The 12,298-nt window shown below is 40.4% G+C and overlaps 1 protein-coding gene across 3 annotated transcripts in view; it reads right to left on the bottom strand.

Moving 5' to 3' along the window:
• The window catches only part of LOC126924558 (semaphorin-5A), a 26,508-nt gene extending 14,210 nt beyond the window's left edge, over positions 1-12,298 (bottom strand). Inside the window, exons 1-2 of one of the 3 annotated variants that reach the window (XM_050739197.1) lie at positions 11,907-12,298; positions 682-820 (exon numbers count right to left, since the gene is read on the bottom strand). In XM_050739197.1, the coding sequence (XP_050595154.1) occupies positions 682-772 (91 nt within the window). In that variant the 5' untranslated portion in view covers positions 773-820; positions 11,907-12,298. Of the gene's footprint in view, positions 1-681; positions 821-1,589; positions 1,753-7,161; positions 7,632-11,906 lie in introns of those variants that run through there. The other 2 variants (XM_050739195.1, XM_050739198.1) reach the window with 2 other exon arrangements.

Raw genomic sequence — 12,298 nt, 5'->3', positions numbered from 1 at the left:
ATTTTCTTCTACGAGCTTATTTGTTACGCTAAGACAACGTAGATAACAGCAGATTCTAAGATAGTTTTCGTTACGTTCGCAGCTTTATTTATGGAACTCTTCCGCTTATTTACAGAACTGATCAAAGTGGCTTCTGAGCGGTCTCCTATCGTCTCGCAATTTGCGATACGTAAAACTTTACAAACCGTCGGGCTGTGCACGTATATCCATTTACAGAAAACATGAAAATGCTAAAATACACTTATTACGGAAAGACGTGAAACACCAAACATATATAATACACGTTACGCTAGGTATTTAACGGATGAAGCAGATTTCTGCTCACATTCCGTTTCGTTAACCGTTTCCACAAAAGTGTGAGTTTGCGTAAGCATTCGCAGTCTACTAACAATATCAGTTTAATATTGTGCAAGAGGGTCCTAGCAGCGAGCGTTGTATCTCCCCGTGTACATTCCTCTTTCCTCGATAACGCACGCGAAAAAGTCGTTCGTTCGTATCGAGCCTTAAGAAACATTCGCGATTTTTCTTGCGCTAATCGTCTATGATAAGAAAGAATCTCTCGTGAAAGCATAAATTTACTCGACGTTCGCGTCGTACGTGCGAAAAGTCACGTGTACAGTCGTCTTCTTATCGCGTACTGGACTATAATCTTGAAAAAGAGTGCGATAATACGGTTCTTACCTTCGTAGGAGATACGTCGAAAGTCGTCGGTGGCGCGTAGGCTCGCGATCAGCGTGCCCAGAATCGCGAGTCGCACCGGCCACCGGTCCATCCCGATCGGGCTTTGTCCTCCTTTTCCCTCTCTCGAGTGTTCTCTCACCTGGAAGCAGAAACGTAGAAATGATCGATGAGCGGCGTCGCCGGGAAAGCTGTGTCCCTAAGGCGGCCGAGAAGCCTCGCGGACGCCATGGGACGCGCGTATACGGAGAGAAGGCGTCGCGGACGAAAGTCGGCAAACAGCGGACGACCGGGAGCGCGCGCAAGGTCGACGACCTCGCCTGCGTCTCCGTATCGACTACCTCTTTGCGTCCAGATCGCATTTATTCTCGTGATCAGCGAATGATCGATCGATTTGCAGCCTCGGATCGATACTCGACTTTCGTTTGTCCGGCTTTTTATAAAAGAAAAAACGATCCCCGTTTGAAACGCCAAGTTAGAGTTCCGTCGCACGAGCGTCGAAACCGCGGACAATACTGTGACGAATATCGAATTTTAAAGTCTACATCTTTACCAATTCTCATCTCGCTATGTCATTTATTTTATAGACTACTTTGTATGTTATACAATTTTCTTTCTTTCCTTACCAGTTTGAGTTTCTCTCGATCGTAAATAAATAAGCTACGACTACGATCAGAGAACGTCGTTTCCTTCATTGCACGTAATTATGAAAAAGTTCTTTATATTTGTAGTTGTGACAGATATTTGCAAGCGGTGGGCGATTGAGCAATGTGCTATTACTGTGTGTTAGAGCTACGTCGTATGAGCGTTGATTTAAGGGAAAACAACATCGGATCGCGTACGTGCAGTCACGTTAACTACGTAACAGTCCGTCAAATTCGACATCGATCGCAACGTTTGTAACTTCTCACCTAACCAAGCTGTTATCGTACGGCCGCAGATGCTTATTTGGATGTACCCCGCGTTTCCCGACAATGGCTACGACTCCACATCTCTTCTTTTGCACGCTCTTTGTCTTTGAACGTCCGTGTCACGGTGACAGCTCGCTTTCTCGTCTATGAATAGATAGCGGGATAAAGGAGGACGCGTCCCGAGACGTCGACGGACCCACGTGGTTACGATATGTGTATATACAGACTCTGTCTGCTTCGGAAGTGTGACGAGAAATAGAGAAAACAGCGATATAAATATAAGAAAACAAAGTACTGCGAAATTCTCTGCAGAGGTTTGCGGGGAAATTCTTCCTGAAACTTTGCACGGATATATTTCCCAAAGATTCGCATGGATTTATTTCCCACAGATTCGCATGGATTTATTTCTCACAGATTCGCATGGATTTATTTCCCACAGATTCGCGTGGATATATTTCCTAAAGATTTCTACAGTCGGACTGCTTGTAACGCGGACTAAAAATTGCGCCACTGTCCCCGTGGAATTTAGAAATTGTTGGAAATGACTCGTTTTTGATATAAAAATATATGCGTCTTCGAATTAATCCCCATTAACCCTTGTGCGATAAGAAGGCACTGTTTACAGTGTTTTATAATATTAAAAAAAAAAATACATATTTATTTAGTTATAGTCCTTCGCGCCCTTGAATTTGTACAACGCGAAATCCGTATAATCCGGAACGTATATTTCGCGTTACAGAAGGTCCTACTGTATATGGATGAAGTAGCGCAATGGACACAACGAATTGATATTATCGAAATGCAAAAAATTCGATCGCAAGACGTGCAAATTCTTGAGGAAGCTTCGCGTTGAAATTCGCGTAAACAACGATTCAAATTAATAGCACGAGGGATACGTGACATGACGTGTAGTTGGAAGAACAGAGCCACGAAATTCCGGACTCTTCTTCCGAGTATCCCCTTCCTGCTCATCGACGATAAAATATTCCGGTCGACGTTGCGGTGGTCTCGGTAGGGTAAACTTTTTAAAAGTCCATGGTTGCTTGCGCGATACTAGGGTGGTACGAACGTCACGGTGGTCTCGAGAAACCCTAAACAGGATACGGTGCTTTCTTCGAATATAAATATCGTGGCAGGCAATTTTTGTTACTCGCTTCGTCGCTACGCTATTTTATTGTTGTCGTGCCTTCGAGTCCTCTGTGTATTATGATCGATCGTTTGGACACTTATAAAATTGGAGGCGGAGACAGAGAGGTGGATATATCGAGATATATTAGAGGAGAAACGGTGTACCGTGACATCGCCACGAATAAGGCCAACGAGGAGCACCAAAGTTACCGTATTTGTCCCGAACACGCGTATGCATGTACCTACATACATACGGCACGTCGAACGGTTTCGAGATCGAAGAAGGTAACACTACGGAACAATATGGAATGTATTAAACATGGAATACTTGTTGGGAACGTACGAAGCTAAGCATTAATTTTTCCGTATAAACTCGAGTTACGAGTTGCAGCATTAATGAAACTCGTTGCGATTGGTACTTAACCAGTTAACTAGATCGTTGTTTAAATCTATCTCATTTAATCGTAAGGATCGACTCGTTGGTTGATTTTACTTTTCCGATTCTACTCGGTCTTATATTTTGTATATTTCGTGCAGATAAACGAGATTCAACTGTGCTCAATTCGTATCTACAAGACATCAAATTCGTAACATTTTCGATGTATATCGTTCCATTTCCAGGTCTATATTTCTTATTTGCTCGCGTCAGATAACCGGTGTCGAATAAATAAACGTAAACTTTAATTATCGCGTAGAAGAGATACGTCGAGCGAAGACTCAACGTGTCGTCGCCTATCTCCGATCGACTAAGAACGAGCTCGGTTTATCAGGAAATGATGTCGAAGGGAGAAGATGGGAAAAAGGTTTTCCACGTTGTTGAAGATTCTTTCATATTAGACGAGTTACACGAACTCGAGCGATTTGATCAAACAGATGACGTGAATCGCGCACTTATCTAACATAAAAGAATCAACAGGATTAAACAACGTGGAAAAAAGTGATTCGAAATGATTTAATCAAACGATAAAGATAAAGAAACTTGAAAAAATATTTCAAGAAGGAAAGAAATGTAAAGATAAAGAAGAACAGATATCGCGAGAAGCGATAATAGATGCATAGATCGACGTCCTTCTCGAGTTCCTGGTTCGTTTAGCGGAAGCGTACTTGATCGATCGATTATGCGCGCGTGACGAGAAAAAGACGCGCTATACTGTGCTGTCATGCCGTGTTGTCCTGTCTTTCTCAAACGTATGCTTAGGTATGTATGGCCGGAATGTCTGTGACGAGCACCGTTAGTCGGTGCAACCGGAGCTTTCGTATCGCACGCGAGATGCCTCGTTTTTCTTCCGATTACCTTCGAGATAACGACGGTCGAACGAAGGCGATAAACGCGCTCGAGTTTTTAAGAGATTAGAAGCTTATTTTCGATTCGTAGCTGTTGTTTACAGTGACTCCTTAAACCCTAAAGTCCTACCAAGCCGTTTTATTTTCCTTTCTAAATTTCCCGTTTTTCCTAATATATACAATAATTTTGCGTTCAATTATACTGCTTTCTTCGAATCATTTTCCATCCTATTGCACTTTCCTATTCGATCCAAACCTATAACGTCGAGTATAGCCGAAGCCTTATTAAAATAAGTTACATTGAGCCAATCAATTGTTTCGCTTTGAACACTATACGTATACAGCCTCGTCACACTATCAGCATTTCGAACTAGAAGCGTAGTCTAAACTTATTGATATAGATAGCGAATAAATATAGCTATCTGTATGTAACGCGAACAAGCTTAGAGAATATTCCTGGAATAAAATCGCAGTCTGTTTCGCAAGAATGACGGTATGGACCATGTTAAGTACCTCTGTCGTAACAAACATTACCGCGATCGAGTCGCTTCGAAGACATGCTCATTAACTTCATAAATTGGAATCTAGAAAAAGACAAGAATTACAGACCCCAGCTCTTAAAATTTACAAAAATATTAATATAGAGAAAATGTTTCAGAAACAAGATCTCTTTTTCCAGACGATGGATATTATGTAACGATGTGTCTGGATAATGTAAAATCGATAACTACATAAAAAGCGGAGTTGATCTGTTCGGCGTCTGAGAGGCTCGATTTAACTCCAAAAATAACACGCAACGTAAACGGTGCTAAGCTATAAATCGAGGTTACAATTTTTCAACGAGATACTTCAGAATTTTGCTAGAAAATTAATGTATTTCTATTTCACCGTAGCGGTTCAAGATCGAACGATTACCACTATCGTACCTATTTCTCTCCTCGAACCATCTTCGAGGAATCGCAAAGAAGAGCAAAGACTAGAACGTGTACACGACGCAGCACGTGGCGCATCAATCTCTGTTCGCCTCGATCCGTGATGCGTTTTACTCTACCGATTTTCCAGAGACTCTCCTCGCAGGGTGTGGCTCGTGCACAGTTCGTTCGTCTCTTTCTCTCGGTGGAACCGTCTTGTTTCCTAGTACCACGGATAGAAGCTCGCGGTGGCTAGCGCACTCGCGCGAGCGCGTTACTCGGACGCGATTTATCTCGAGCCGGTAGTAGAGTAGGTTGCTAGTCGGAGGAGCGAAGCGTACATAGCTGCGTGTAGTCGGACGCGCGCGCGACCGGCCTGCGAGAAATTTTATGGGAGCGGGTCGCCAAACATGGTAACACGGTCGCGACTTACCTCGACGGAGGCTGCCGCATCGTCGGTGCGCTCTCCTCCGAGATCGGCATCTCAGTGGCCACGGCCGAGACCGCGATCTCAATTTCCAATTTTAATTCCAATTTTGACCTTATAGCCGCGGGTTCCTTGGAAATATCGTTTCGTCTCTATGATTTTCTTACTTGCACGCTATTGTTGTATTTATCGTAATTAGACTACGTATTCTTACGTATTTATAGAAAATTTCAACACGCAGAAATACACGTAATATAAAAAATATTCCAAATACTTTCCACGATATTTAATGGGAGAAATAAACGTTTACGTAGGTTGCATTTCTTTAATTACGTTAATAAAAGTAGGAAATTGGATAAAAATCTGCGGTCTAAATCGGGGCTTCTTAAAGCTATGGATCGTGATCGCATATGGGATGGGAAATGTGTAGAATTCGCCGATATTTATTGATATCGGCATACGTATAAAACACTAGCTTTCTAAAAAAAAATCGTTTAAACGAGTCTCTGGCTGAAATTAGGATTCTCAGCAATTTCTAAAATGGCCTTAAACGCACTTATCTATCGCAAAACGACATCTTCATCATTGACGATCGAAAAGTCTACCTTGTATGTAACTGCGGCCCCGTGAAATTTTCTCGGGCAAAATGGAGTCGCGAATGGGGAAGGTTTAAAAGGCGCTGCTTTAAATTATTTTTGCATATGTACTGCTTATTAGGTGCAAGTATATTAAATTTCATACCATCTAGCAGTTTTATATCACTGCAAAAGTCCCATGTTATGAAAATGATGTGTAGTATCCTCGTTGAAGAAGAAAGGTATACGCTAACGTTTTTCATAGCCACTGTATTTCTTTTAATTTCACACACCTTGCCATTATCATGTCGCATCTGATTTTTAAGATTTCCTCCATTATCGTGATTCAACATTCAGGGTAGTGGCTTTCTGAGATTGAGTGGAAACAGGTGGTTCGACGATCGGTCGTTCGCTTAACACTGCAGATAACACGAGGGCGTGCTATCGACTCGACCTCTACACGGTTGCGGTTACCACCATCGCGTGTCGTGCGAAAGAACGTATACAGCTTCTCGTTGATACCGAACCGAAGCAATTGAATGCGATTTCTACCAAAAATACATGATTTTTCGAGGGAAATATAGCGAGACCTCGATTGATAATCGGCTTCGCTGGAACCGAGATAGCCCGGATAAATCGAGACGTGATAAATTACAAAATGTCGGCCAAAATTTATAACTCGCTATCTTACGTCCATTCTATATTTTGGGAATTTATTATAAAAACAGAACACATAGCAGGAATGACCTATATGATTAAAGAAACGATACTATAGGAAGATGACACGCAAAAAGAATAATAAGTCCATTTCTATTGGTCTCTTCACTATTGTATCATTTGACAGCTAAAAAGAAGTATTTTAATACGAAACAGTTGAAGAAGGAAATCACCCGATAGATTCAGAAATGTACGTACGTGTTTCGAAGATAGGAGATAAATTATTCACAATGTTTTCTGAGAAACGTTCGGAGAACTGTCATCGTAACGTATCGAATAATAAAAATGACATAGAAAAATCGAGAAACGTGATTGTTCGCGTTTTTCATCGCTGGTTTTATATATAATGACTGTTTATGTAGAATGGTTTGGTTTGACAAGTTTAGCCTAGTTTGACAAGAGCTCAGTTAATCGACGTTAGAGGAATAAAAAACGGAGCGCAATTTATGGAAACTTCATCTTATAATATCTCACAGTATTGCAACACGAACACAAGATATAAAACGAATAAAAACATATTGTGAACTAACCATCGTCTCCTCGGATCGATAAATGGAAAACGGCGTCAAACAGTCTGGCCACGCGATAAATTTCCCTCGGATTGCGCACCTCGCTTTCAGAATAGTTTATCGAAACGTATTCTCTCTACAATTTCCACAGCATTCTACTGTCTCGATTGCTGTCTGCCGAGGAAATTTATCGAGGAGAGTTATCGAGTCAAGTCACGGCTTATCGGGAAATCATCGATAGAACGGTCAAGGGAGAACGATAAGGGCAAATTATGTGTAATGTCACGCAGAGGCAGATATCGGGCTCGTAGAACGTTGAAAACTTCGTGAAAGCTTCATCAACTCGACAGAAGAAAAGTTTTGTTCTTCCTTCTGGTTGAAGAGTCGCGTAGCAGAAGAACTCGACAAAGAAGCCATTCACGGCAACCAACCACTCCTCTCCAACGATCTTTTGCCTTCTGCTGCTTCGTCTGTTCCGTCTCTTTCTCTCTCTCTCCTCTCTCTCTCTCTCTCTCTCTCTCTCTCTCTCTCTCTCTCATAGAGGGTGAGAAACTTTGAAAGAAATCGGTCGAGTTGGCGTCAAGGTGGTTCATTTGGATGACAGCTCTGTCACGCGATCACCTCACCTGTTTTTCGTCAGGATTTCTGTTAATGTCTCACTACAGATGCTTGTTTCGACTACGAAACTCTTAACTTAACTCAATCTTTCATTAACCGAAGGTTTTTTACAGCTTTGGTGACTGACAAAAATAACGAAAAATTAGGAATAAGAGAATCAAAAAATAACTGATCACTTCTTAGAAAAAGAGTCTATAGCTGTATGATAAATTGCGGATGGTATTTGTTGGAATTCATATTTTTATAAACGTAAATAAAAGAATAAAAGAACCTAAACAGGGACTTACTCCATTCATTGGATACTATTAACGAGTATATTTTGGATGTTTTAAAATATTTTCATGTTTCGGTTCAAGTTGTATAAGGATTACTACAATTACCGATTTATGTACAGATAGCTGTTACGAAATAACCGAAAGCAAAACTTCCAAAGTAATTGAGTCTACTCACCATTTCGTTTTATTGGTACTTTTTCCAGAAAGTTTCTCGTTTACTCCTTTATCTTCAAACAAAACTTAGATATTAATTGCGTTATACGCGATGACGTTTTATATTTAACGTCTTTCTTAAATCTTTTACGAGCTTCGCTGTGTTATCTCTTTCAGACTCGAAATTTTTTTTTTAATTGCTGGCCAAATATTCTGTAGCGATCAATAACAACATATTCTCTGATATCTTTGCAAAAAGAATATAATGCATTCAAATCTAAGATTAACTTTACCAATAACTAGTTAATCCTTGCTGCATAAATGAATTAGAACACGAAATTAAAATAATAGCGATATTTCTAGTTACAACTAATTTACAATACTATTCTAATGGCGACAAGCCACTCTCTTCTTCTCGCATTAGTCGACGAGTGTACGTAGGATGAATGCGTATCAAACTACGTAACACTTCTGTCCGAAATATACGTAATTATATTACCAGGCAATTCTACCCAGCAAAACTTCCGACATAATTAACAAAACCAGAAATTTTCTCCACTATCGAAAAAAAAAAAAAGAAAGAAAAAATGATTCGATGCTAAACAGGCTAGCCATAAATTCTTACATTTATCAAACTTAAATGAAAGCCAATCTCTGCTTAACAGAATTTCCTTCTGACGTTATGGTCAACGTCGACGTGTTAAATCAGCTTACGTATATACAATTAAACACCGGCAAGGTGACCATTGGCGCTGCCTTGCCGCAGGCGAGAAAGTGCGATTTCGAGCGTGCACGGAACGCGGACCTGAAGATTCGAATCGTAATTTAGAGCAGATACATGGTGAACCAATCTCACTTGATACTAAACAGCACGAGAAGAAACGAGACAAGACGGCAGACGACACGGAACCCAAGTGGATAGCTTTTACTCGCAGAGAAACGATTCGCAAGAGTACCGTGTGTGTGTTCGACCGGACGTCGAACGAACGAGCACGAGAGAGGTAGTGGGCCAGCTCCTTATACGGATCGTTGTTTCGGTCCGCGTGAGGAGAAGTTGCTCCAATCCGTTTGACCATCCAAAACGAGTGGGAACCCTGCCGCGAAAACGGAGATTCTCACCCGCACCTTCGCTTCGTTTCAAACGAAGGAACCTTTGCCCTTTTTCCATTCGTCAACGAGTCTACGTGCTTCGAAACCTTCGGATAAACTCGATAATCTCGAGGGTTGAATGTATATTTTAAACTTCCAAGAGTATATTTACGGTGTAGTTGTACACCGTGAGCCTAAACTCACGTGTTACGCGTCAAGTCCAGGAGATACTATGGCTCGAGATAAGACGGAAATCGAGTATAATAAAACGTTTAATTCTCGAGGACCGGATGATAATTTATTAGAACGTTATAAATACTTCGATCTTTTCGAGTATCGCGAAGTTGAAAAGATATTTAGCAAATCTTTAAAATTCTCCTTCATAACTATTATTATTATTATTATTATTATTAACCGGTATATTATTAATTGAAAATGAAGAAAAAGTTGCGAACGAACGTCGTGTTTGTCTTTTAACGTTGACTCTGACTGATCGGGAGTTAAAAAGAGCACTCTATACTAATTTTTAACTTCTATATACACCGACTACTAATTTTATCAACGAAATCACGATAAACTACTACACGTCGATGGAATTTCAAAACACACATAATATATGAATAACAGTCTTCTATGTTACATTTTATATACTTTCAGAGATTGCTGCACGTAGAATAACCTTCTGTCGATTAATACTGTCGGTCTAGAGATTAAGCAAATTTACGTATACCCGACAAGTTTTCAAATTCGATTTTCTCGTAAATGAATCTTGCAACGCAATCTTCTTATCTGTGATTTTCATCTTACGTCGTGCGATAGAATCGCCTTCGTTTCACTTGCATATACCGTGAATTTAAATTGACATGTGCAGCTATACACTTTGAATTAATCGTACGTTTATGTAATGATTTCTCCGAAGTGATCGAGATGTTTCCATTAGAAGAAACATAAGTCTTATCTATTGTCAGCGTTGACTTTCGTAAACAGGATTCGATAAACGGCAAGGAAAACTATTCCTCTTCAATTACTTCGTCAAATTACGGAGAGAGCCTAGTCGTTGGTAGGCGAGCCAGGACAAAACATTATCAGAAACAAGGACCCAACGCGTCGTACGTGACCGAAAGAAACGAAACGACACGACTCGCGTGCGTTTCATGGGCAATGCGTGACGAGAGATGCAACGAATCGTTAAAATGCCTCGTAAACTACCTCTCTGTTTCTTCGACCTCGAAAAAACCCATCGAATCGAGAAGCTGCGTTCGACGCGCGTTCCATGTACCACGATTCGTTCGAATCTATCGAACACGCGTTAACGTGGAATTTTTCCTCGATTTTCTTCTCGCAAGAAATCAGGTCGGCGTTCGATTTCTCTTATGCTGGAAATACATCTCGCATTCTTCAATTTTTGTAAACGCGTCTTTCGTCTCTAAACTTTTGTAAAATTCCCGCAATATGTATTTTTATTTCTACACGAGCTTGCATCCTTTTATGTATCTTGTATTTTGTCTACAGTAACGAATAAATCTAAATGAATAAAATACAGAAATAGGTGAAGAAATTTTTGCTACGATTATTATTATAATTCTATCCTTCTTCTTATTTGACGATCGCTTTCGTAACGAAAATTAAAAAACAACAAACGGTTCGATAAATAAATAATTCATGGCGTGAGTGGACAGCGACGCTCTCTTGTGCGCGCGACACATATGAATTTCCTCCGGCTTTCGGACCCAACACAATTTCCCCTCTTTCTTCCTTCTTTTTCTCCTCTTTCCTTTCAATTTCGTCTCGTCTCATCGTATCGTGTTTATGTTCGGTACTTTGAAATCGCATAATCTGTTTTCAAGCTTCCCCCGGCTTTCAACGGTACAGCGTTTTTTCAGTCATTTTTTATCATTGGGAAAGATTTTTAATTTGAGGGAACTATGAAATACTCGTTGTTACTGATACACGCATGATTTCTCGTTTCTGTTGCATGCTTATTAAACTAAAAAATGTCGCAAAGTAGATAGAAAAATTTATCTGCGATCATTCATGCGTGCTTCCTAAAGTACGTAATAGGCAAGTCTAGGTTAATCTCGAATCATCGAAAAGTAATTATACCGGTGTACGTCATACTGATCGCAGAGAAAAACGCGAAACGAGCACTTAAGCAATCTTGCGTGCAACATACTCCTCGTTGCAGAGTGTACACATTGTACAACTCAAAACTATGGATTGACTAATACATAAAAAATATGTACAACACTCCCATTTCAAGAAACGTGGATGAGCTTAAAAATTCGAAAAAAATTTAACCGACAAAGGCCATAAATCATATTGGCCATAAATCCTCAATATCGACCAAAGCAATTGAGATATCAAATGAAAATAAGAACGAAATATCTTATAGAAGCTTTTTTATTTTATTTGCATAGTATTTAGATGTTTATACGATTGTACCGTGATAAGATGCAGTTATACCGCAGTGTATACTTTCTACGGTAAGAACGACATTGGAGAGGACGAGACCCGAATAGACGAGCCGTTAACCGGGACGATTAACGCGTGACAAATAATAATATATACTCGCGTCGCTCGTAAAGTGGTCAAGTTAAAACGTACAATCTATACGTATGCATATACACTTACACAAATTTCGAGGGGAGGTAACCAATCACGTATCCATGGATTCTACTGACATATCCTTCTCTTCTGTCCTCCACATGATAAGTCGTCCTGTGATTCGTTTCGAGCTCCAGATTATCGAGAAGTCTGACCTCGCGTTCGAAGATTTGGACGCGAAACTTTTCATAAAAGATGCGCTCTTTCAATTCGCAATTTGTGATTTAAGTAACGAGCGCCAATGTTTTATGGCAAATAGGGAGAAACGGGAAAAAAGCAACGTGGGTTTCAATGTATATTAGGTTAGGTTGAAAACACAAACAATAACTACACATTACATAACACCCATGCGTCTCGACTGCCGCGAGAACACTGAGGCACCGTCGTTCGTCGTACAACCTCCCCACTACCTTGGCTCG

This window comes from Bombus affinis, chromosome 14, assembly GCF_024516045.1.
Source record: "Bombus affinis isolate iyBomAffi1 chromosome 14, iyBomAffi1.2, whole genome shotgun sequence".
Lineage (NCBI taxonomy): Eukaryota > Metazoa > Arthropoda > Insecta > Hymenoptera > Apidae > Bombus > Bombus affinis.
Note: the sequence above shows the minus strand (reverse complement) of the source record. Positions and strands in the feature narration are given on the sequence as shown.